This window comes from Panthera leo, chromosome A1, assembly GCF_018350215.1.
Source record: "Panthera leo isolate Ple1 chromosome A1, P.leo_Ple1_pat1.1, whole genome shotgun sequence".
In the NCBI taxonomy this organism is placed as follows: domain Eukaryota; kingdom Metazoa; phylum Chordata; class Mammalia; order Carnivora; family Felidae; genus Panthera; species Panthera leo.
In genome coordinates this window covers 174,297,535-174,322,832 of record NC_056679.1, presented here as the reverse complement: position 1 = coordinate 174,322,832, position 25,298 = coordinate 174,297,535, and the positions used below count along the sequence as shown (strand labels likewise).

The following is a 25,298-nucleotide window of genomic DNA, read 5'->3' as shown; positions in this document are numbered from 1 at the left end:
TCTCTCTCTCCCTCTTCCTTCCTTCCTTCCTTCCTTCCTTCCTTTCAATATTCTTACCAATCAACTAAAAAGCTAGTGGAACAAATAAGAGAATATGATGAGTGGGCTACACCCAAAGAGTCAATAGTTTGCCGTACACCAGCAATAATAAGACAATATTTTTTAATATCATTCCTAAGACCAAAACACGTATATACCTGTATATGAAACATCTGGGCATATACTTGCCCGGAGGTGTGAAGCAGTTAGACGACCATGGAGGGTCATTAAGAGAGGCCTTTGAGTAACTGGAGAAACATGCAGTCAGTCTGGACAGAGTTTCAATCCAAATACAATTGTGTTCACATATAAAATTGGCAAAATAGGGGCCCCTGGGTGGCTCATTCGGCTGAGCATCCCAGCTCTTGGTTTCGGCTCAGGTCATGATCTCACAGTTCATGGGATGAAGTCCCACATCAGGCTCTGTGCTGACAGCATGGACCCTGCTTGGGTTTTTCTCTCACCCTCTCTCTCAGCCCCTTCCCCCCACTCTTTCTCTCTAAAATAAATAAATCAATATTGAAAAATGACAAAATAGTTCTCTCTTTAATTTTTTTTAATAGTTATTAATTTTTTTGAGAGAGAGAAAGAGAGATCGCACATGCGTGTGTGCCCAAGTGGGGGAGGGGCAGAGAGAGAGGGAGACAGAATCCGAAGTAGGCTCCAGGCTCTGAGCTGTCGGCACAGAGCCCGACACAGGGCTTAAACTCGCGATCTGTGAGATCATGACCTGAGCCAAAGTCAGACGCTCAACCCACTCAGCCACCAAGGCGCCCCCAAAACTGACAGAATAATTCTAAGCATTGTCTGGAAGAATAATGAGTATAATTCAGGGGCTTTTGAAAAGGGAAATGAGGAGTCATGGTAGGAGAGACCTCTGCCTTCTTACCAGGCATAAAATGGACTGTCTGTAAAAGGGTGGGGATCGGCCCCACAAGGTGTAGATAGTGGGAACTGCACAGAAAGCCCCAAAACCAAGCCTGGCATTCACAGGATGTCAGCAGATGATGACTGTAACATTTAAATCTTGGTGTTAGCACAGTAGACCAGCCAGGGGGAAAGCAAAATTAAGCAAATTTCACATTTTCATAACTGAAGATAAATTCCAAATAAACTAAAAACTTCAGTGACAACAACAACAGCAAAACAATGTTGAAAGTATAGGACGTAGAGGTGAATGTTTGTACAACCTTGCAGTGGGTCAGGCCTTTCTAGGTATTTGTTCCTACCTGACCACATAAAGATAAACATGTTCTGGGCAGCCGGTAACACAACTAACCAGATCAACCACAGTGTGTTAAGTGTACATGTGAGTTGCTTAAACAGTGAGGTTGCTGCTGCCACTGATAATAAAAAAAACAGTCAAGTAAAGAAAAGGATAAAAGGCATATTTAGAGTCTCAATATTTCATATAACTTTTGCCACAGCAAATGTATTCGTTTCTAAATAATCTTGGATGCAGAAAAGACTTATTTATAAGAAGATTAACTTCCTCATCCTTTACAAATGAAAAGATTAGAAGCAATTAAAATGTCCAACAATAAGGGATTGGGATAATCTGCTATCTGAGATTCAGTGGAATGCTGTAGCATTTGAAAGGATGATGCGTTAGTTTCCTAAGGCAGGCGGCTGTAACCAACTACCACAAGCTGAGTGGCTTAAAACAACAGAAATGTATTTATTCTGTTGCAGTTCTGGAAGCTAGAAGTCTGAAGTCAAGGTGTGGGGAGAGCCATCTCCCTCTCCCTGAGAAGGATCTAGGGGAGAATCTTTCTTCCCCTCATGCGGCTTCTGGTGGCCCGAGGCGTTCCTTGATGTTCCTTGACTTGGAGCTACATGATTCCAGTCTCTGCCTCTGCCACCACGGGACCGCCGTCTTTGTCTGCACATGGCTCTTCTCAGGGCCCCAGTCGTTGGATTTAGGGCCCACCCTAATTCAGCATGACCTCATTTTATTTGTTACATCTGCAGAGACCCTGATTCTGAATAGGGTCACATTCTGAGGTTCTGGGTGGATATGAATTCAACCCAGTATAGATGATATAGAAGAAGGAAGAGCCAGAGAAATGTTTACAAAATATTTCTCGTTTTAAAAAGGTGGTCATAAAGCAGTGGGTGTGGTGTTTTATAAAGGTCCTAAGTGGCGTATTCAGGTCCTGCAAGACACTGGCAGCACATTTACCACAACAGTGTCGGTGGGAATGAGTAGTTACAGGCTTGAGTGGTTTTCATTGCAGTAATGAATTTCTGTGTTTTCTAAATGTTTAGCAATGAACATGCGTTTCTTTGATAACAAGACAATGAGCCTTTCTAACCTAGGGTTTCGAACTGTAGGTTTAAAAATAAATTAATGGGGGGGCGCCTGGGTGGCGCAGTCGGTTGAGCGTCCGACTTCAGCCAGGTCACGATCTCGCGGTCTGTGAGTTCGAGCCCCGCGTCAGGCTCTGTGCTGATGGCTCGGAGCCTGGAGCCTGTTTCCGATTCTGTGTCTCCCTCTCTCTCTGCCCCTCCCCCGTTCATGCTCTGTCTCTCTCTGTCCCAAAAATAAATAAAAAACGTTGAAAAAAAATTAAAAAAAAAAATAAATAAATAAATTAATGGGGCGCCTGGGTGGCTCAGTCGGTTAAGAGTCCGACTTCGGCTCAGGTCACGATCTCGCGGTTTGTGGGGTCGGACCCCATGTCGGGCTCTGTGCCGACAGCTCAGAGCCTGGAGCCTGCTTCAGATTCTGTGTCTCCCTCTCTCTCTGCCCCTCCTCTGCTCATGCTCTGTCTCAAAAATAAATAAAAAAACATTTAAAAAATAAATAAATAAAAATAAATTAATGTTCTTGATCACCACGGCTTTTGTCTAGTTGGCTAAAAATATTTTAGAGTTTGCAAAGTTCAAGATACATTTTTATTATTTATTTATTTAATTTTATTAAAAGTTTTACTTATTTATTTTGAGAGAGAGAGAGACAGAGAGCGGGGAGAACAGGGAAGGGAGAGACAGAATCCCAAGCAGGCTCTGTGCTGTCAGTGCAGGGCCCGACATGGGGTTTGAACTCGCAAACTGTGAGATCATGACCTGAGCCAAGATCAAGAGTCGGACGCTTAACCGACTGAGCCACCCAGGCGCCCCTCAAGATACGTTTTTAAATACGTCATTTAAAACAAAGGATATTTCAGAGTTGAGTACTTCAAGATATAAGGTAAGTTTTTGTTTTTCAAAATTACAGATGATTTGAGATATACGGGTGTGAAATGTACATTGTGTTTACTGTCTTTTGTGTTACTAAAATTTCACTTAGTAACTTGCAGGCACGGTTGTTTCAGGTAAGCGGAAACTCAAGAACTTTCTAGCTACACATCTCTAGAGCACTGGTGAGATAATTAAGATGAAATTTCCCTTGTTATTTCTTGTTTCCCTAGGCAAGGAATTGTTCCTCCTGGTCTCACAGAAAATGAGTTATGGAGAGCAAAATACATCTATGATTCAGCTTTTCATCCTGACACTGGTGAAAAGATGATTTTGATAGGCAGAATGTCAGCTCAGGTTCCAATGAACATGACCATCACAGGTTGTATGATGACGTTTTATAGGTAAGTTCTGGAAATGTGACAGCAGTTCGTTTTACATCACAGAAGCTTCAAGTACAGTTTTGTATGTGAATAGTTTTATTGAAAGAAATGTCATTTCACGTTGAGTTCCACTTCGTATAGATGTTGTAACTCTAGGGGGTTGTTTTAACTTTTCCCTGTGCTAAATAAATAGTATTCTCTTCGTTGTTCAAAAGGAGACTGAATGGTTCCCTAAATCTGAGACCCAAAAGAAAATGAGATGGAGGAAAGAAAATTAAAAAACGCTCTAAGCAGATTCTCTTTTGAATCCGTTCATGTGACCCACAGTGTAGGTGCAGCTGTAGACGTGGACACTTAGGCTTGTGCATGTGGTTGGTTAGGAGGCATTAGGGCTACTTTGCCTACAAATGGCTTCTTTTTTCCCCAAGAGAAGGAACCTGACATTTGTTGAGTGCCTACTGTATGTATGCCAGGCTCTTTACAGATTTAAGATAAAATGTAAGGAAGATAACTTGCTCCTCACTGTAACCCTTTGAGCTTGGTGTTACTCGTATCTAAAGAACGGGGGAGCTGAGAACCAGAGGGCGAGCATCTGCCCTGCCGTACAGGTCCGAAGCCCTCGACCCAGAATGCACGGTCTCTGCCCTAGCGTCCTCCTTCCGCAGTCCATCTCCCCTCTGGTTACTGGTGTTCACATTTTCTGTTCTGCACAGCGGCTAGGTCACAGGCGATGGCCGGTATGTGATGGATCGCTCTGTTTTAGGACCACGCCGGCGGTGCTGTTCTGGCAGTGGATTAACCAGTCCTTCAATGCCGTGGTCAATTACACCAACAGAAGTGGAGACGCTCCCCTCACTGTAAAGTAAGACTGTAAGAGTTAACTGTTCCCTGACTTCTCCAGCGTGCCCTTGATTCAGTGCCGTACGAATTGTTGATACTGTTCGGAATATCACGGGGCATGGTTTTCAATAGTGTTTCTTCTCCTCCCTTCTCAGGGCTCGTGCTGTTAGTGGTGCTGGTAGGTGGGTTTGTCTCCCATACCCTCGAGCTCCCCCTGCAGAACGCCTGTGGCAAGTTTAGACAGCCCCCACCTACCCTGAGCCTGTGGCCAGACAGCAGTGTCCAAAGTAGCAGGCTCAGTAGTGCGATCTCTGCAGAAATCAGGGGGACTCTCATACAGGATTTGTCTTTCTGGGGTTTTACTGATGTTTTTATTATTTATTTTAGAGAGAGACAGAGCATGAGCGGGGGGAGGGGCAGAGAGCGAGGGAGATGCAGAATCCGAAGCAGGCTCCAGGCTCCAAGCTGTCAGCCCAGAGCCCGACGTGGGGCTCGAACTCACGAACCGTGAGATCATCACCTGAGCTGAAGTCGGATGCTTAACCGACTGAGCCATCCAGGTGCCCCAGGATTTGTCTTTAAAATAAATCATCTACAGAGCCAGTCCTGTAAACAACTGTTTCAATGTCCTGAAGTGATTAGCTAACCACAGCTTTTAGCTCAACTCGTACAACACTTCAGAGTGTTTTCTTTTTCGTCGCATCACTTCAAATGGCTTTTGACGGTCCACACGGTCTTCTTTCCCCAAATGGAACAAAGGCTGTGGAAATCTGCCACCAGCAGTGTTTATCACACCTTCGTTTCTTCCAACCCTTTGAACTAAAATTTCTTTTAAAGTGAGAGAAAAGCGCTGTGCTTGGCTGACTGTCGAGGACGGGACCTTCAGTAGTTCCATACGACAGGTTCTATCGTTTTAAGAACGACAGCAGCGCAGGTTTGCTTTCAGTGTGTATGTTTATATTGGGGAAGTATCTTTCGCTTGAGTAGCCGTGCTGCCAACACGCAGACCCGGCTGCTCCTCCCTCCTCCCCGCGCTGTGGCGTCGTGCACGCACAGCCCCTGCGTCCCACCCTGGAACCGGCTCCCTGTGGCCGCTCGTCGTACGTGGCAGGCGGCTTGTGTGTGAGGGGTGCCCCTTCTCCGGGGTCTGCCTGCTCCTCTTCGGCGTTGCTATGTGTAGACCGATAACAGGTGTTGTTTTGGGGGCTCTCCGCTCTCAGTCACGCTTTTTCACATCTTCCCCTCATTTCTTCAGAAAACGGCGAGCCCAAGTTTCCTGACGTGCCCTCCTTTCTCACGCACCGTTCTTTCTCTTTGTTTTCAGTGAATTGGGAACAGCTTATGTTTCTGCCACAACTGGAGCCGTAGCAACAGCTCTGGGACTCAATGCATTGACCAAGGTACCCAGATTCTCATTTCTGTAGCAGAGCTTCTGAATTTCTTCTCACCTGCCTGGCTCCAAGCCTCTCAGTTATTTCCCAGAATAGTTCAGGTCCAGTTGTGTCTTCCAATGAGCTTGGGAAGTGCCGTCACCCACACCGTCTGCCAAGCCCCTGGTCTGTCCCTGGCACTGTGCCCAATGTCCCCTGACCCTAACTGCCCGCTAGAGGCTGTGTGCAGAAGAACGTGCCTGCGCCCACACCTCCGGAGAGGTAGGGATGCCAGTACGTGGACTCCAGCTCTGCGACTCCAAAGCCCCCCAGTCCGTCAGCCAGGCTAAGCTGTCACATGTCCCGGAAGTGCGCCCATGCGGGAAATAGACGGACACCACCAGGCCACGAGTTTTGAAAGTACTCCTGGCCTGAGCATCCGTGCAAAGAAGGCTCTGGGTTTTTAGCAGTTTTCAGGGAGAAATAAGTGCATTTATCATCCGGGCAAAGTAAGGTAATGCTTTTGGAATTCTCTTTTCTGCAGCACGTCTCACCACTCATAGGACGTTTTGTTCCCTTTGCTGCGGTAGCTGCTGCTAATTGTATTAATATCCCGTTAATGAGGCAAAGGTAAGATCCACGTGCAGTCGTCGAAAGGACTGGTGCTTGACAGTGGAGCCGCTTGGGATAATTAGTTTTGTCGGAACTTTTATTACAAGTTCATGTTAATCTTTGCAGACAGAATTACGGGAGACTATGGGAGACGTGGGGTTTGCTTCAGCATAATCCGTCACGGGCGCGGAGATGGGTCCATTAATGAAGCAAGCTTAGCCATGACCTGCTAGTTACTAAAGTAGGCTGTGGGCATGTGGGGGGATAGAATATTCTTTCTGCTTCTGTGTAGTAAAACGTTTAAAATGTGGATCTTAAGCTCACGTAATGTTTGTGCTAGGGCTAGGCAGAGAAGGTCTCTGCACTGAAAGTGTATTCTCTAAAATAGGTTCTCCCCGGCCACAGCCCAGAACCGTCTTCTTGGCTTTAAAATAATATTCATGTCTATTTTTGAAAGTATTTTATAGCCCTGGCAAAAAACTAGGAGAGAAGAAAGGACAAGGAAAAGCAGCTTGGAATGGATAACGAGGAAGGGTAACAAATAGGAGGTGTACTTTTAGTGTTAGTAACTAGAGTTAAATATCCAGCAGTGCCACGTACTAGTGAGTCCTGCGTCAGTCTAGGCAGTTAGGTCACTGATGGCACATATCATGTATGTGTCTCTCATTTGGAGAGTTGCTCAGGTTTGCACGTGAGCATAGGAGTTAGCTTTATCTTTAAGTTAGCATACTTGCCCTTTGAGTCCTATTGTTCCTAAAAATGAGACACTTTCTGTAATGGAGTTCGCTAGTGTTATTTTACTCTTGTGCCCGTCATACAACTTGTTTGTGGTATTTGAAAACAGGCCCCTTAGTGCCAAAAATGACACCTGAGTGGCTAGTTGGATTAAGTGGGGACTTGATCTTCCACAGGACAGTGCTGTTTCCAGCCTTTTCACGAGAGGGCGTCTGTGAACCTCTTTGCATGTGTTTTGCTCGGCAGGGAACTCAAAGTCGGCATTCCCGTCACAGACGAGAATGGGAACCGCTTGGGCGAGTCGGCCAATGCTGCAAAACAAGCCATCACACAGGTGGTCGTCTCCAGGATTCTCATGGCAGCCCCGGGCATGGGTTAGTAGCTGTCAGTCAGCGAGGCCTGACTGTAGTCTGAGTGGCCACGAGGCAGTTTGGGCAGGGGCGTGGGGTCATCTTTCTTAGGCTTTTGCTGCACGACACCTGGCACTGTGGGTGCCCTGTGGAGGCCAGAGGGAGCCAGCAGTGGTGGTGGGATGGTTGGGGAGACTGGCCAGGAAGCTGGCCCACCACAGCAGACCAGTGTTGGGGACAGGTGTGGACCTGGGTGGTGACAGTATGGGTTATGAGAACCTGGAGGCAAAGAATTTGATTTTCATCACTCTTAAAAAGAAACTTCGAAAAGTTCTTGAATCAGAATAATTTCTGCTGGAGGTTGATTTGTATCAGTTGGAGACCCTTTAGAACACACACCAAGTCGGGTTGGTTAGAGCAGCTCTTAAGATGTGCACCAAGCTTCTACTCAGTTTTGTTCGCAGGGCTTGGAGTCAGCACAAGCGCCAGCCAAAATCTGCACTGTGTTTAGTTCCCCTGAGAAACTCTGGGCCCCTCCTAGGGCTTTCTAGAGCTACCCTCAGACCCAAGGCCGAGAGAAGATTCTCAGACTTACTCAGAAACCAGATGGTCTGGAAGGTCTAGTGCTGTTTATAGAAACAAGTGGAAACTCGTATGATTAATTTCATCATCTAAACTGAATGCAGAAAGCACTTGGCTATTAACCGGGCTCTCGGGGGAAGCCTACTTACTTAATCAACTGCTGTCAGGTTGTCCCGCTAGTATATTTTGTTGTCTTTAAGTTCATTTTGTCATTGTGAATCTCATCAGGGGATAAGTAGGAGTAGGCAGCAAAAGTTGAAGAAAAGGGCCTGAAGGAAAACTCTGAGGAACATGGTAGTGGCATCCCAGGTAATTGGGATTATCCGATTTCGCCACCATTAATTCATTCAACAAAGGCACCCTCGTGGACCCTCATGAGACAGCAGTGTCTGCTCTGGAGGTGGGTGCACTGTGGAAACCACAGTCCTGAAACAGGCCAAGAGTCCCCCCGAGTCTGGCACCAACACACCGTCCCCAACCTACGAGGGGCTGCGGCGCCCTCCCCAATGCACCTGCTGAGCCCGGATTTCCAGATTTGCCAAAATCAAGCTTGCAACTCCTGCTTCTGTCCCGTATCTGTGTTTGATTTTAGTTTTGTTCTTTCTCATTTTGAAATACAAGGTTCGCCTTTGGAGTTCAGCCAGCCCAACAGATCTTTCTATTTCTAGAGGCTTGGTTATTTTAAACATTATTTAGTCCCCAGAGGAGAAACACAATCTTTCTTTCCCAGTGAAATCTATAGAGGTAATTGCCATATTGAAGTGGTTGACGTGACAGTTTAGTCTGATGGAAATTGTGAGTAAATAATAAATGAACTACCACTCCCCGAAGTTTTATGTGCATCATTGTATCTGACCGTCCCAGCCAGTTTGATAGAATTTTCTCCGCTTTATCAATGAGGAAAACAGAAAGCTGAGGCTCAGAGAAGTTAGGTAACTTTTCTAGGGTCACTCAAGGCAGGAATCTTTTTTTCTTTTTTCTCTTTTTTCTCCCCCCACGTGGGATGGATGCCTGGGGGAGGTTGCATGTGTTTTGTTAACACAGGAGAGGAAAGTTCCTGATGTGTGTGCTGTTGCATACTTAAAGTAAAATCTAAAGTTCCCTTCAAGATTATAAAATTTTCTGGCTGGTAAAGACCATCACATTAGTTTTAAAATCTTTTTTAAATACTAAAGTATTTTAAAGAATTACTGCAAATAATTGCACTCTGCCAGCGAAAATAGCCTAAAAGTGACATAAGCGTTTTGTGAAATTGTTGAAAAAAACATAAGCTGAAAATAAATATTAAGACTTAGGTGGATCTGTCTTTACTCGCAGCCATCCCTCCATTTATCATGAACACTTTGGAGAAGAAAGCCTTCCTAAAGGTAAGCCCCGCTTCTATCTCTGCCTCAACCCTTTCGGATTTCAAACTGTGCAGAATGTTTCCTACACAGCGAGTAAAGAGTTTGAAGGCCGTTGGCACTTGGGCACTCGCGTAACTAAAAAGATGTTTCGAGGGACATTTTACTTGTGATCTCAGATATTTGAAAAAGCTTTCGTAAATGGAAGGTGGCTGCTCACTTCTCGAGAGGTCACACCCTCGGGATGAGTGAGACACTCATCCTCGTCATCACTGGGATGCCTAGCTAGGTGATAATGAAGACGTGGTGTGAATTTGGAGTGATGTGTTGATAGGTCACTGTGCCGACTACCGGAAATGGAAACGTCGTTTGGAGTAGTAGCTTTGTTGAACCCTGAATATAGCGCCCCGTGTATTTTTCTTTGGTGATCATAGCTAGTAATTCATTAGTCTCTCAGCCACCTCCCTTCAAGGTCTGAAAACGTCACGGGATGAAACTGTGACCGAGGACTCTCGATGCTCCTACACTGCTGTTTGTAGCATCCGCGGTTTAAAGCAATAGTGTTCACGCATCATCTTCATTTTCCAGTGCTTTAACAATTGGGATATGGTAGAATCGGGTGACTCATGTGGCTCATGCGGTTTGGAAAGTGGCTTTGTTAGATCTACCAGGAGAAAGGAGGCAGGCTCCTCGCTGAAGGAACAGGTGTCTTGTGGGGAAGACCGCAGCTGTCTTGGGGTGAATCGTTTTGGGTCTTAGAAACAGAAATGTAACATCGAAGAGACACTATAAAGCTTTGAAAAAGGACCTAGTTCGCAGGCCAAACACTTCCTGAATGGTTTCCTAATCCTAATCTCACGATTAGGAGAATTCTAATGGGCCCCAGGAGGAAAGCTACAGTCACCGCTAAGTGAACACTTCATAAACACTTGCAATACAATTAATGTTCTTAGAGAAGGAAACCAGAAAGTATGCCGTGAGGAGATAGTAACGTCGAGTGCCTCATTTGACCCATGTACCCAGGCTGTGGCCCGTCCCTGCGTCAACCCCATGTTAGGGAAAGGGGACCCTCTCTCCAGCACCTTCTCTCGTATTCTTTCTTGGGTGCTGTGGGCACATGAAAGAGTTGTATTCCCTGAGCACCCTCCCACAGCAGTCTTGCACATCAGTATGAATTGTGCAATAGCATGTTATGGTGGCCCTGTAGCCATTGAACTGTCCCCAGATACAAAACAGTTCCATATAGATATATAGATACCTATCTATATCTATATCTATATCTATATCTATATCTATATGCATGTATGTATTTAAGCAGTAAAGCTATCGGTATAGACCAAAATGTCATTGTGGATTCACGTGACATTTTACCTACTTCAGTAAGCTGTTATTTTAAGAATTAATGAGGGGCGCCTGGGTGGCTTGGTCGGTTAAGCGTCTGACTTCAGCTCAGGTCATGATCTCACGGTCCGTGAGTTCGAGCCCCGCGTCGGGCTCTGTGCTGACGGCTCAGAGCCTGGAGCCTGTTTCAGATTCTGTGTCTCCCTCTCTCTCTGACCCTCCCCCGTTCATGCTCTGTCTCTCTCTGTCTCAAAAATAAATAAATGTTAAAAAAAAAAATTAAAAAAAAAAAAAAAAGAATTAATGAAAAAATTTTGCCCATCTCTCCTTCTGGTGCAAAGCTTAGAGAAGATGGACTCTTAAAAGCTGCTAACGGATTAGTTTATGTACTTGAACAGTGACTGTATCCTAAAACTACCAGATTATATACACATCTGGAATTCATCAGCTTTGACATCTCAGTGCTTTTCAGAAAATCTGAAAAAAACTAATGCAGTGCTCCTTTCTCTGTCGATCCCTGCTTTACTTATGGGAAGTGATTTCGGCTTTGAAGGAAAAAGCACTTCAGGGTGCTAGTAGTGAGTGGCCCATACAGTACATGCCTAACTTTGCAGACGTTGAATTGATGCCCTGTGTTCTTCTCTGCCGGCTCTTGCTCTGGGAAGGCATTAGAATCCCACTGTTTCTGAAGGGCATACGTCGGCCCAGGCAGCCTTTTTGGCTCCTAAGGTCTTGGCATGCCAACTTCAGGAGCAATGGAGGATCAAAATAAATCTAACCCCCCACTCCTGCTGAACTGAAGAAACAATCAGGTTTTTAAAGCAAGACCAGATTTCTAGGTTGGTTACAAGACCTGGAAGCTGTCATCTTATATAGTTCGTCTGACGATAAAAGTGACGCTTTCGTAAGAGACGGGTCATCAGTGTGGCTCATTCTGCCGATCGTGTCACAAGGTTATGATTGTCATGAATCTGCAGGTGGCTGTGAAAGCTGTTGGGAGGCCACCTTCAGTGACGGCATCCCCACTGCCGAAGCCCTCCCGTCCTCTTCTCTCTGTCTCTCAAAGGCCAGCCAGCAGAAGAATCTCGGCAGCCTGGCTCTGGAGCAGAGGCTCCGGGTCTCGCTGCGTCCACCGCGGGTGGGACTCGATTCTGCAGAGTCTGGCTGCAGCCTGGGGGCACGTGGTGCCCTGTGGCTGCTGACGCGTATCCCGATCATGGCTAGGGATCCCAGAAATTCTCAAGGAAAGTCTGCATTGGAAGCTACGTTAATGCTGAAAAGTTAGATCACTGGAGAAAACGCATGGAAATGAGGCTGGTACATCATTCTCCCAGTTCAGTCGTGCCTTGGCACTCCTGGGGTCTCGGCATTGTTGGAAAAGTTGCTGTAGTTACTCTGAGTGACAAACACTGGACAGGGGACGTAGTTGTGCATAATGCATCATTTTCTTGTTTCGGCCTAACAGCATTTTCTACATGAAAGAAGCAGCAAATGATCCAGGCAGTTAACCCCCCATTGCCACTCTCTTTTAGGCTTTTTCACGTTAATAAATGAATACATATTTTGTTCTCCTCCCCCATCTCAGTTTGCAGTTTTTAGCTTCGCTCGATACCATGTACTTAATAATAATTTGGAGGTGTGCCACCCACACATCCTTCACGGAGAAGCCCTCTGCCTGCCCCGCTCCCCAGCCTGCCCCTCCGCCCCTCTGCCCCTCCACCCCTCCGCCCCTCACCTGGAGCTGGCAGAGGCCGCTGGTTGCAGATCCCCGGGGTGAGGTTGGGAGAGGCGGTCAGAGTAGCTCGTGGATCAGTCCCAGGGTCTCGCTAGCTACCGGGGGTCTGGTTGTGGCTGCACCCCTTCAGACCCCAGGGGAGGACGTCGCTTTGAAAAAGCAGTGGCTAAATGTTGGGCTATTCATGCACACATTCCACTCCCCGAAAGAGTGCAGGGTTGCTGTTAGGCTGAAGTCCTGCATTTTGCGCAGTAGAGAGTTCCCATGGGACTGAAGGGATAGTGTAGCTGCTACTAAAACATAGGCAGAGGTGGCTTGTGTTAATAGCCATACATTTCCATCTTCGGAGCGCTTTCATGTGCATCTTGAAAGGCAAGCTTTACCATGCTCCTTTCACAGAGGTTTCAGAGATCATTTTTCAGCAGCTCGTAACGTCCATGTGGGTGATGTCTGCCTCGCCTGGCCCCCTGATTGTTCCCACAGCTCTAGCGGCCGCATGTGCCCCTCTGTAAGGATGCACTTGCCTGGGCTTTTACCTTGGACATGACCAAACTCCTCTGCCAACATGAAACAAATTGGACATTCTTGGCTTTTTTAATGGTGAGCTTGGGGAGCATTCGGTATGACTCATCCCTCCCCCCACGCCTTATCTTTTTCCAAGTGGAGTGCTAGCTAGAAAAAAGCATCATCTGTGGGCAGGTGACTCACAGAAACCTTTGCAATAAATCAGAAAGTTCACTGCCTAAAATCTGGCACTTTGAAGAATGGTATTCTTGAAGAATAACTCCTGTGGTCTCTTTACCTTGCTGGCACTTTCATTAGGAATAAATAAAGTTACTATGGTTTAGATGAGATAATAGTTCCTCATCCCTTAGTTCTGCTTCTTCCTTATTCCTTTTAACAAAGGTAGACAGCTCTGTCTACTCAGTGTATTTTCAGGATTTTCTGTTAATTAAGTGTGAGTGTAGCATTTATTTGTTCGTTCACTCGTGTATTTACTCAGCAGCCCTTTGCTGAATGCCCTGTTACAATCCAAGGAATGTGCTGGGTAATTGAGTCATAGAGACAGAGCCCTGCTCTCAACAGCCAGAAAGCACAGTGACAGGAAGAGGCACAAGGCAGTGGTTCCAACACTTGGTGATTACAGAATGCAGCACAGAGGGATTAGAAATGTCTCCCCCAAATGCAGGAGGTGGGCAGAGACTTGAATGGTGGCCAAGGATACATGGTCCACAGAAGCTCAGAGAGGACACACAGCATGGCTTATTGGGAAACTTCCAGATGGCCAGGTTGTGGGCTATGTATAGGGAATTGACTGTACCATATATAAAAATTAACTCCCCATGGTTCATAGACTCTAAACGTAAAAATCTACAACTGTAAAATTTCTGGCAAAATATAGAAGAGGCCATCTTTGAGACTGAGGGTTTGGCCAAGATTTCTTAGACACAGCAGCAAAGGCACAGTCCATAAAAGACAAATTGATAAACTGGACTTCATCAAAATGATAAAGTTCTGTTTTTTGAAAACTTTATAGTTTTGAAAAGGCAAACAGACTGGGAGAAAATCTATGCAAGCTTGTATCTGATAAAGGACTTCTATACAGAAGATATAAAGAGCCTTCAACACTCGTTCAAGAAAACAACCCAATTTAAAAAAATGAGCAAAAGGTTTGAACAGACATTTCCCCAAATATATACATATATACATATTTATACATGTATATATGTGTTTATATACATATACATGCTCGGTATCTTTAGTTACTGGGGAAATTCACGTAAAAACTACATGAGCTACCACTAAACACCTCCAGGAGTGGCTAAAGTCAAAAAGACTGACCATAGCCAATGTCGGTGGCAATGTGGAGAAACTGGAACTCTCATATCCTGCTAGTGGGAATGAAAAACAGTACAACCACTTTGGAAAATAGTTTGGTAGTTTCTTAAAAAGTGAAACAGATGTTTACCACCTGACCCAGCCATGTCACTCCTAGGTGTTTACCTCGGAGAAATGAAAGCATGTGTCTATAAAAGTCACAGCAGCTTTATTTTTATTTGCAATCTCCAAAAACCAGAAACAACCCAGATGGTCATCAGCAAGAGAATAGATTATCAAGTTGTGCTGTATCCATGCAATAGAATACCTAACTCAGCAAGCAAACGTAATGAACTATTGATAACGTGCAACAACCTGAATGAACCTCAAAATGATTACACAAAAGAATATATTCTGTGCATAAAATGCTGGAAAATATAAACTGATACATATAGTGACAAGAGATCAGAAGTTGCCAGGGAATGGGGTGCGGGGTTTCAGAAAGAGAAATTGCCAAGGGCACAAGGCACAAGGAAAGCATTAGGTATGGAAGGATATGTTCATTATCTTGATCGTCGTGATGGCTTCTCAGCCAAATACATGTATCAAAACTTTACACATCAAATCTGTGCGTTTTACCATAAGTCAGTAAAGCTGTTGGGGAAAAGATCACGATCCTGGCGGAGGGAAGATTTTAGAGTCATATTAACTTTTTGCACATTGGCCTCATGAATATATACCTTTTAAATTGATGGGTAGTGTCTCTAATTCATTGAAACTATTATTTAAGATAGCCTCTGTTGGCACAGTTCGAGGTGTGGGAGCATATGAGGGAAGACCAAACATCCACAGCTCCCTGAGTCTCAGGCTAAGTGCTGTTTAAAAAGTGGGGATGAGTTGAGCGGACAGGCTGCTGGAGAGGAGTCAGGAGAGAGGATGACATCCAGGTTGGATGAAGTCAGAGTTCTCCCGGATCCTTGTCACTACTGAGAGCCTTTCCATGGAAACCATTGGCATGAGGCACAGTCGGCCTCTCACTTGCACACGTCCTTGGAGATTACTTGCAGCTGCTCCCTGGTTTAACAGGTTAGCCCCCTTCCCTTCAGACAAGAGTCCACTTGAAATAAGAAGGCCGCTCTCAGGGGCTCAAGTTCATCCTTCACAAAATCTCCTTGCTGAGCTTGCCTTCCTGTCACCCAGCGCAGACGTCACAAGTCTGGGCAGTGCCAGGGCGAGGATTTACATCTCCTGATGAAAATCCATCATCACTCCAAGCCAGTTGCCCAAGATACCGTGTGTCCTTTTCTTACTGTCCTTGGAGGGGTGGGTGTGTCCTCTCTTGATGACATTTCTCCCTTCCTCTCTAGTCCATGCCTCTCTCCCCCCCGCACTACCCTGCGTGATGTACCTGTTCTCCAGAGGAGTCTTCTCGGGGACGAGGGTATGCCTCTCCTGCAAGCATCTTGGGGGTCATGATTTTTTTAACAGCTTGTGTTGACTCTTCACTAAGTTGGCTGATTTCATAACGACCAGTTCACAACTTGGTTGCAGACGTTTCAGTGGCCTTGTTTCTATAACCATATACCCCACCGTTCTTTATATTGTGTTTTTTGGTACCACTCCTTTTTGAAAACTAAAAAGCTAACTGCTTATTCTCTGAAAGACCAACCAACTCCTTCGTTTCCATTTAAAAAAAAAAAAAGAGAAAAGCACAAGTTTTCTGTGCCAGCAATAGTTTTAACCATATTGACAGCAACTAAAAGCAAGAAAGGGAAGATGCAGGGGAGGAGGGAAATGTTGGGTTTCTGCTACGTTCCAGGCACCGTTCTAGGTGCCTTATGACCAATACCTGACATATCTTCTCTCATTCACTGTTGGGAAGCCCGCTGTGATCCTCGTTTTGCAGACGAGAAAACCAGAAGCTTGGAGCGCTTGGGCTCTGCCTGTCTTTCCCCCACTGTCAGGAGCGAACTGGCAGGGCAGAGGTTTGAGTACAGGTTAGTTTGTCTTCCAACCTTGACACCAGGCTGTATAGCCTCCCCAGCCAAGAGGTGAATTACAATTAAATGGTAATGATTTCTCCACCTGTTTAGAGCCACGCATCTCTCAGATTATATGTGCAAGAGAAAAAAATGAGAAGCCACTTGATCTCTGCATGGGCATTTACTGACAGATCAAGGAGGCTGCAGGAAGTGAGAACTAACGTGCCTGCTGCATTGTTCCCCCCACATTTCACTAATCTGGGTCTTGTAGTGTGGAGAGTTTCCTTCCCGCTAATCAGGAGAAATTGTCTCGAAGAGCCTGTATAAAAAGCATTCAAAGTAATTTATTTCTCCACACAGAGGTTCCCGTGGATGAGTGCGCCTATTCAAGTTGGATTAGTTGGCTTTTGGTGAGTGGAATCACTTTTACATACTTAATTTCCTTTATGGAGGTAAATATACAGCATAAGAAAGGCAAAGCAATGGGTAGATAATGTGAGACACAGGTTTTGAAAGTGAGACCCAGAACAGATCCCGGAACTTAGGGAACTTATGGTCCCAACAATTGGATAGAAGCAAAGGGAAACCTACAACATTTGGGACTCTGTGTGATTCTTTTTTAAGTTCTGGATATTTCTCTGATTTTTTTGAAACTTATTTTGACAGTCCCTGGTGATAAAATTACACAAACAGGACGTATTTTTGGGGAGGAAATGTAATATTTGAAGGATCGTTATAAAAGTGAGACAGACAAAGGATCTGAAAGTTGCCATTGGAAAGGCTCTGACTTGTCTTTTTCTTTTCCGTTTTTCTAAGTTTGGTGTTTGCTACGCCGCTGTGTTGTGCTCTGTTTCCTCAGAAAAGGTATGTATTTGCTTTTCTTCGGAGTGATCACCAGCTTTAATCCTAAAAACCATTTGAAGACGCAGGTGCTGCTGTCCCATTTCATTTGTATGGACGTTGAGATTCACAAAGATGAATGAAGCCACGTCCCTCAAAGGACAAGACAGAGGCAGAAATCAAATACACATCTGCTTAATTTCAAAACTCTTGATCCAGCTCTACCACCACATTTGAAAATGCTTTATTCTTTTGTAAGAATCACGTTAACTCCTGGTACAAGTGTGCTTTTAGAAAACTTTAGATATGGCTCCTGGCCGCCCAGTCCGTTAGCAAATGCAGCTGGAACACAGACGCACTAGAATTTGAGATCCGCCCCAGGGACAGCAGCTACACACACTTAGTCTCAGTGATTGGTATATTGGCTTCCCTTCTTCCTACTTGGCTTTTCGCCTCAAATGCCTTATCGTGTGCCTTCATCCCAGGCCACCCTTCAGTCCTGCTTTTGATGTAAGAACGGGACTGACGGGCATTAAATCGGCATCGGATAAATCTAGGTCTTCAGCCTCCTCCTGGTCTAACATGAAAGCACAGAGAGCAGCGTTTTGTTGTTTGGCTTTTGTCTGAGGATTACCAGGCTGCTGCTGCCTTCGTGGCACCTTCACGGGCCGACAGGCTTCAAACGTACGGTCTTTAGTGCCCTAGGCTTTCAAAGCATGATGAAGTGTTCTGGAACTAACTGTATCAGGTCCCCTCCACCTGAGAGAGAACTCCACTTTTCACCTGCTCTTTCATTTCTGTCTTTGGCTCCTACTAGTACTAAATAGGGCACTAAATCTCCAGGAGAGGGGGCCTTGTACCACTTTGATGCCTAGAGCCCTGCCCTCCCCTGGGAGAGGGCAAGACCTTTAGAACCTCTTCTCTAAGCCCAGGGCAGATGCATTTTTTTTCCATCTCCTAAGAGGGCTAATCATACCTATTTACTTGTGCAAACCCCAGAATCTCAGGGCTTAACGCAAGAAAAATTTATTTCTCTAGTATATACCAGTGTCCCAACAGTTGACCTTGTACTCGGTGACTCAGAAATAGTGTATGTCAAATGCTGAGGAGAGCACCTGATACAAAGTAAACCCTTAATAAATATAGCTTTTGTAATTGTGAGATCAAAGGATTTGAAAATCCATAAAGGAGCTCCTTACATAGACCTTGGTTTTGTTTAAGTGTTATGAGAAAAAACACTGTATTTGTTCTAACATTTGTTGTTATGATTGATTTAAATTCTAGGTATGGACCTTCAAAGTTTTTCTGTAACTACTGGTGCCATGAGGTCACCTGTCCTTGGAGAGTACGTGGTTTCCACATTTGGGAGACCAAGGGCACTCTTTTGTGTTCCCCTATCTAAAAATGAAGCTTATCACTCTGGGTTTTTTTTGCTTCTACATTTGCTTATTTTTCTTTTTGTTTCTTGCTCATAAGTTCCATAGAATAGGATTACTCCTATTCCTTGGTTCTTTACACACTGTTCTTATTGGTCCCAGCATGACCCTATTTTATTTTGTTTACTTTAATGATACAATGAACATCCGTGCACCCACTGCCCACTCATGAATAAAAAGATCACCGGTCAGTTACATCTTTTTGTAGGTTCTTCCCTGCCTCCTCTGCAGATTTAACCATTATGCAGAACTTCATAGTTATCATACAATTGCATTTAAAATTTTTTATTTTTTATTTATTTAAAAAAAATAATTTTTTTTAATGTTTATCTTAGAGACCGAGCACAAGCAGGGGAGGGGCAGAGAGAGAGGGAGACACAGAATCCAAAGCGGGCTCCAGGCTCCGAGCTGTCAGCACAGAGCCTGACGCGGGGCCTGTGGACCCATGAACCATGAGATCATGACCTGAGCCGAAATCGGCTGCTCAACTGACTGAGCCACCCAGGCGCCCCTTAAAATTTTTTACTTTATATATATAATATATATACACACACATATATGTATTACTAATGTTTAGTTTTGCCTCTTTGGGAACTTTTTAGACAAGGGTGTCATTACTATGTATAGTCTTTTGGTGTTCGTTCTTTTTTTATTCAATGTCCTACAGCTAAGATTCCTCCGCATTATTGCATGTAGCTGAGTTCATTTACCTGACTGCTATATAATAGTCCGTTGTATAAATATGTCACAGTTACCCATTCTACTATATAAATGAGAAGTAATAAAAACCCTCCGTATCAAAATTTGTGGGAAGCAGCAAAAACGTTGCTCTGAGAGAAATGATTGGCTTTAAATGTTTATATTAGAAAGGAAGAATGCCTGAAAATCAATGCGCTAAATGTCCAACTGAAGTTCAAAAAGGAACAAAAAGAATAAACTCCGGGGAAAGAGAAAGGAAGGAGGTAGGCCCAGAAACAAAAGGTCAAAAGTTGGTTCTTTGGAAATAGTAATGGATGGTCATCTTGTGACGCCAGTCGGAACAAATCGTGTTGTGAACGAAAAAGAGGTATAACTAGAGACCTCGCAGAGTCTAAAAAGGTAAATGAATATTATCGACATCATTACACCAGTAGATTTGGAAACAGGCACACGGGCAGGTTCCTAGAAAATGTTAACAATGCTAAAACATTAGAAAGTCTGAATTGGCATGTCACCATTAAGGAAGCAGAAGGATTATTTAAACTTCTTCCTACAAAGTAAACACAAGAACCAGGTGGTTTTATAGGTGGAGTTTACTCAGCTGCCAAGAAACATATTACTCCAGTATTTATTTATTTATTTATTATTTATTTATAAATGTTTATTTATTTTTGCGACTGGGTGGCTCAGTTGGTTAAACGTTGACTCTTGATTTCAGCTCGGTTACAGTTCGTGAGATCGAGTCCCGGGTCAGGCTCTGCTCTGACAGCTCGGAACCTGCTTGGGACTCTCTCTCCCTCTCTCTGTACCTCACCAGCGCATGCTTTCTCTTTCTCTCTCTCAAAATAAAGAAATAAACATTTAAAGGTAAAAGATTAATTACATATCAAAATATTACCAGGTTTTCTGTAGTAAGTATTCTGGACAGTTTTTCTTCGTACTTTTGTATAATAAATACGCATTTATAACAAAAAAAAGCTTTAATATATATATATGCATATAATACATTCAAGTACTTTTTTAAAATTCATCAAAGACTAACAGAGGTCATCTCTCAGTGGTGTGTGACTGTGAGTGATGTTTTTCTCTTGCAATTTTTAGTATTTTCTTTTTTTGTAATGTTTATTTATTTTTGAGAGAAAGAACATGAGCAGGGAAGGGGCAGAGAGAGAAGGGGGACAGAGGATCCAAAGCAGGCTCTATACTAACAGCAGCGAACCTGATTCAGGGCTCGAACTCACGAACTGAGATCATGTCCTGAGCTGAAGTCGAATGTTCAACTGACTGAGCCACCCAGTCGCCCCCATTTTAGTGTTTTCTAAAAGTTTTGCAATAAGCATGTGTTATTATACAATGGACAAAAGCATATTAGTGCCAGTGAATTGTTAGTGTTACAAATTCCACTAAATCGGGACGCCTGGGTGGCTCAGTCCATGAAGCGTCCGACTTCAGCTCAGGTCATGACCTCACGGTTCGTGAGTTCGAGCCCTGCATCTCGCTCTGTGCTGACAGCTCAGAGCCTGGAGTCTGCTTCAGATTCTGTGTCTCCCTCTCTCTCTGCTTTTCCCCTGATCATGCTCTCTGTCTCTCAAAAATAAATAAACATTAAAAAAAATCCACTAAATACATGTCTTTTTTATTAATGGTGAACATTAGATTGTTCTTTTTGGGCAGTGGCATATTACCACGTTTCCCAATATCAGCAGGGTCTGGAAGTGGTGTTGCTTATTTTTCCCAGCGAAGAAGTTTGTAAGCTTTAATGATTGTTGGGTTCTTAGGGCTCCTGTGTGGCTCAGTCAGTTAGGCATCTGACTCTTGATTTTGGCTCAGGTATTGATCTCATGGTTCATGGGATCTAGCCCCACATTGGGCTCTACGCTGAAGGCATGGAGTCTTCTTGGGATTCTCTCTCTCTCTCTCTCTCTCTCTCTCTCTCTCTCTCTCTCTCTTTCTCTGTCTCTCTCTCTCTCTCTGTCTCTGTCTCTCTCTCTTTCTCTCTCTGCCCCTCCAGGACTCACTCTCTCCCTCTCTCTCTCTCAAAACATAAATAAACATTAAAAAAACTAAGAATTGTTGGGTTCTTAAGTGTATTTCTTGGATTTTTAGCAACAACTAATTGTCTAAAAGGAACTGGACACTCACTTTCAGGGCCCAGGAAGCATTTTTCAAACAGAACCCTGTTTTACAATACCAGTCATGGCGGGGTGGGGGGGTGAGGGGTGGCACGGAAAGGTCCCTTCTCTGCCGTCTGCAGATTCTAGTTCCCTGCTCTGCCCGTGTAATAATCCTGTCATTTCTCCGTTATCCCAGTTCCATGTCTGTGACGAGCTTGGAGGCTGAGCTGCAAGCCAAGATCCGAGAGACCTATCCTGAATTACGGCGCGTGTACTTTAACAAGGGATTATAAAATAGGGGAAGAAACTCTACAGCTTGTCCCGCCTACTGCAGACCTGGTGAGGAGAAGCCTGTTCAACCTGGTTTCTCCCAGTGGCAGAAACCTTTTAAAGATCCACATTAGCCTTTTAGAGTCAAGCTGCCACCTACAGCACAGCACCTGGTGTGGGCCTGGCACCCGACACCCGTTGGCTCCCTTACATTTGAATCACGGTGTAATTTGCAAAAATACCCTTCCTGTGGCTTTTATAGTAATTGTTTTTCAAAGACAATATACCAGCCCTCCCCCAGAGTTTTAAAAAGCACTGTTAGGCATAGAGTAGATGTTCAGTATATACTCAATAAATACTTACTGATTATCAGTGAGCGAAAAGGAAATCTGTTTGAAATACTGAATGTTTATCCTGTTGTTGTTTCAAATCACTCAGCAGTGATTTGGGAAAACAAAGCTCTGAGGCTAAGCTGGAAAAAACTGGACTCATAAACATTATGGGAAGTTTACTTCCAGTTTGGGCAGTGGGCAACCCCAACTAAGTGACATGTCTTTTGGATTTGTAGGATTGAAAGCTCCCCCATGTACTTCCCAAAAGGCACGGTAATAGACAAGTGTCGTGAGCTGTTCCTGCCAGCCACGATTATATGCATTCACATTGCTGGGGGATTTCTTTGGTTGACTTCTAAATTTATTCTGTTTTACATTCTTACGAAGTTCATCTTACCTCGCACTTGTTGACCTTAGATTCGGTTATTTACACCAAGTAATCAAATCACAGAAATGTTACACGTGTCGGATTTTGGAAGTATATTCAATACCAGTGCTGTGTGACTGGGTTGGATCTGGTTCGTTTGATTCTTTAGAAGTGAGAGCCCAGCTCCAGCTAGCTACATGTGTTGGTCATTCATCTAGATCTCCTTGGCTTTCAGAAAGATGCAGAAATGTTGTGTATGTGAATCAGTGACTAAATGAATTTTCCTTGAATTTGTCTATTGCATTCTACCCTGTTTGAAAATAACGAATCCATGGACCACTGTTTACATCATCTGTAGTAGCTTCACCTATTTTTAACGTAACAGGTTATGTTTCACGTCTGTAGATGCTCCAGGCATATGCTAGGTGGTTGTTCTGTTGAGTGAAGACCACTCAGTTCACTTGTAATTCAGAGACTTGTAAGTGGGGGGAAAAATGTAGAAGCTAGTTTCGACAGGTTTTTCCCGACGATGTGACCAGTCTGTATTTCCTCATAAAGAAAAAATGGTGTGCCTTGTGTCCGTGTTTCTCTTTTTCTCTGAAAGGATTATGGATCTGAAGCTTGGGGGCACCTCGAGCCTTCCTTTGTGCCACCAGAATTTTCTCTTTGAGATTTTCTGTCTTAAACCATTTGAGGCAAATTGGTTCCCCATGACATTCTGATGTATTTTGTTGCTGTAGATGCTTCTCTTTAAATAGCGGTAAGAGCCTGAAATTGAAGGCAGATCTCCATGAGGTGCTGAAAGGGTGGTTTTTAACCTAACTAAGCGCTTGACGCCCACCCCACCTGCCCCAGCTAATCTCAGAATTCTCACCGCCCCCTCCCCCATTAACTGTTAGGTCCCTTTCAGAATCCTAACCTTCATTGAGAAATCAGCTAGCAGCTGGCTTGACGCTTGATGAACTAACCAAAATTTTATACACACCAGAAGGTAGGACCAAAGCACTGTTGTAGAAGGGATCATGAACATGGAGATGTGTCTTTTTAAACACTTACTGAGGCTTCCAACCCCTGATGCTTTTATATAGAAATATTAACTGTATCATTTAATCATGGTTTGTAAAAAGGAACAAATGAACCAAGATTGGCAATTTCGCTGATCTCTTAGAAATATCTTTTCTGGAGAAAAGTCCACATGAAGTGCAATGAGCTTATAAAGGTAAATAGTTGTTCATATTTCTAGTCACGTGATAATTATGATTGTACGTGTTACTGACTGGCAGATCTTATTACTTCAGTATTAGCACGGTGTCTTTGCCAGTGTTGGAGTCAATGTATTATTTCCGTTCAACTGGATGAAATGTTAAATAAACTCAGAATGAAAATAAATTCTCTCTCTTTTTTGTATGTGAAGGGTGATGCAGTTTTTGTGTTAACAGTCGATGGTACTTTCGTTCAGACTTAACATCTGGTTACCATCAGGAACTCCTAATGAGGAAACAGTTTTCTGTGGTGCCTTTGGCAGGAAACGTTTTCCTGTTTGGGGCTACCAGTCTTCCACCTTCTCGAACACCATGTGCCCCGGGCACCCACCCTCTGCCCCCCGCCCCGTGGTGTCATTCCAGGAACGTCTGTTATGAGCACGGGGGGGTGGGGGGGGGATGTCCCACTGCACATGGTTGGTGAGGTGAATTTGCTTTCATACTGTTTGTCAGCTGCTAATGTGGGACTAGCATTTTCTGTCCTTCAGAGAGAAAACCTAAGTTAACCCAAGATTGGGGAGTGCCTTATTAACAGACTTAATAAAAGATTGCGCATTGTAACCTTGTCGTTCACGTCTCTGCATCTGTTTTGCTACCATCCCTCTGTCCATCACTTAGATTAATCATACTCAAGAACGTGGGTGCAGAAGTCACAGCTGGTAGAATCTTGGTTGTACCCACGGTGGCAATCGATGTGTTTGGGCAGCTGACGTTCTCTGTGACCTTCAGTTTTCTTTGTTCGCTTTGGTTATGTGGAGAAAATAATTGAAGCTACTTCATAGAGTTGTAAACATGAGCAAGACCATCCCTGTACGGCAATTCACATATCGCCGGGCACCTCGTAAACATTCAGTGAATGGCTGCCCGTGGTACATTTATGAGTTCTAGAGATACAGAGAATACCAGTTCCTCGGTATTAATGGTAAGATTTTAGAACCCCAGCAACCTTCCCAGAGATAACCCACAGCCTGACTACAATTCCCAGGTTAAAATGGTCAAACGGAGACACTTGGATCCGTCCTGTAAAATGTCTAACAAGGTTTTGCCTAAACGAGACCAAGGTAGGAAAAGTCTGTGCTCGCAGATGAGAAAAGCGGGGCTTCCAATGGCGAAACGCATGCCCAGGGCTGCTCCTGGTCACTAGAAAACTGCGGTGGCAGCCAAGATCAGACACCCAGACTTCCAGCCCTGTCTGAAAAAGTAAACCACTGGAATACTCAAAATTAGGTTTGTTTTTGTTTTTGTTTTTTGCATATGCAGAATTTTACTGAAAGCTGAAGAAAAATAAGGTCATGTTTGTTGTGATAAATATAAGATGTCACTTAAAATGTAGATATTCAAAGTGTGGTCCATAGACCAGAATATCCAAGTGTGTTAGAAATGCAAGTTCTCGGGGCGCCTGGGTGGCTCGGTTAAGCGTCTGACTTCTCAGGTTATGACCCCTTGGTTCACGAGTTCAATCCCCACGTCGGGCTCTGTGCTACCAACTCGGAGCCTGGACCCTGCTTTGGATTTTGTGCCTCCTCCCTTTCTCTCTTCCTCTCCCCCCCCCCCCACACACACATTCTCTCTCTCTCTCTCTCTCGCTTTCTCAAAAATAAACATTAGGAAGGGAGGGAGAGAGGAAGGAAGGAAGGAAGGAAGGAAGGAAGGAAGGAAGGAAGGAAG

The 25,298-nt window shown here is 44.3% G+C and overlaps 1 protein-coding gene across 3 annotated transcripts in view; it reads left to right on the top strand.

Moving 5' to 3' along the window:
- SFXN1 (sideroflexin 1) overlaps nt 1-23,757 on the top strand; it is a 40,243-nt gene extending 16,486 nt beyond the window's left edge. For all 3 annotated transcript variants that reach the window (XM_042946218.1, XM_042946226.1, XM_042946213.1), the window contains exons 3-11: nt 3,453-3,623; nt 4,366-4,464; nt 5,767-5,842; nt 6,357-6,442; nt 7,406-7,533; nt 9,409-9,458; nt 16,671-16,720; nt 17,127-17,174; nt 21,596-23,757. In XM_042946218.1, the coding sequence (XP_042802152.1) occupies nt 3,453-3,623; nt 4,366-4,464; nt 5,767-5,842; nt 6,357-6,442; nt 7,406-7,533; nt 9,409-9,458; nt 16,671-16,720; nt 17,127-17,174; nt 21,596-21,692 (805 nt within the window). In that variant the 3' untranslated portion in view covers nt 21,693-23,757. The remainder of the gene's footprint in view (nt 1-3,452; nt 3,624-4,365; nt 4,465-5,766; nt 5,843-6,356; nt 6,443-7,405; nt 7,534-9,408; nt 9,459-16,670; nt 16,721-17,126; nt 17,175-21,595) is intronic.
- Nucleotides 23,758-25,298: the final 1,541 nt, after the last annotated feature.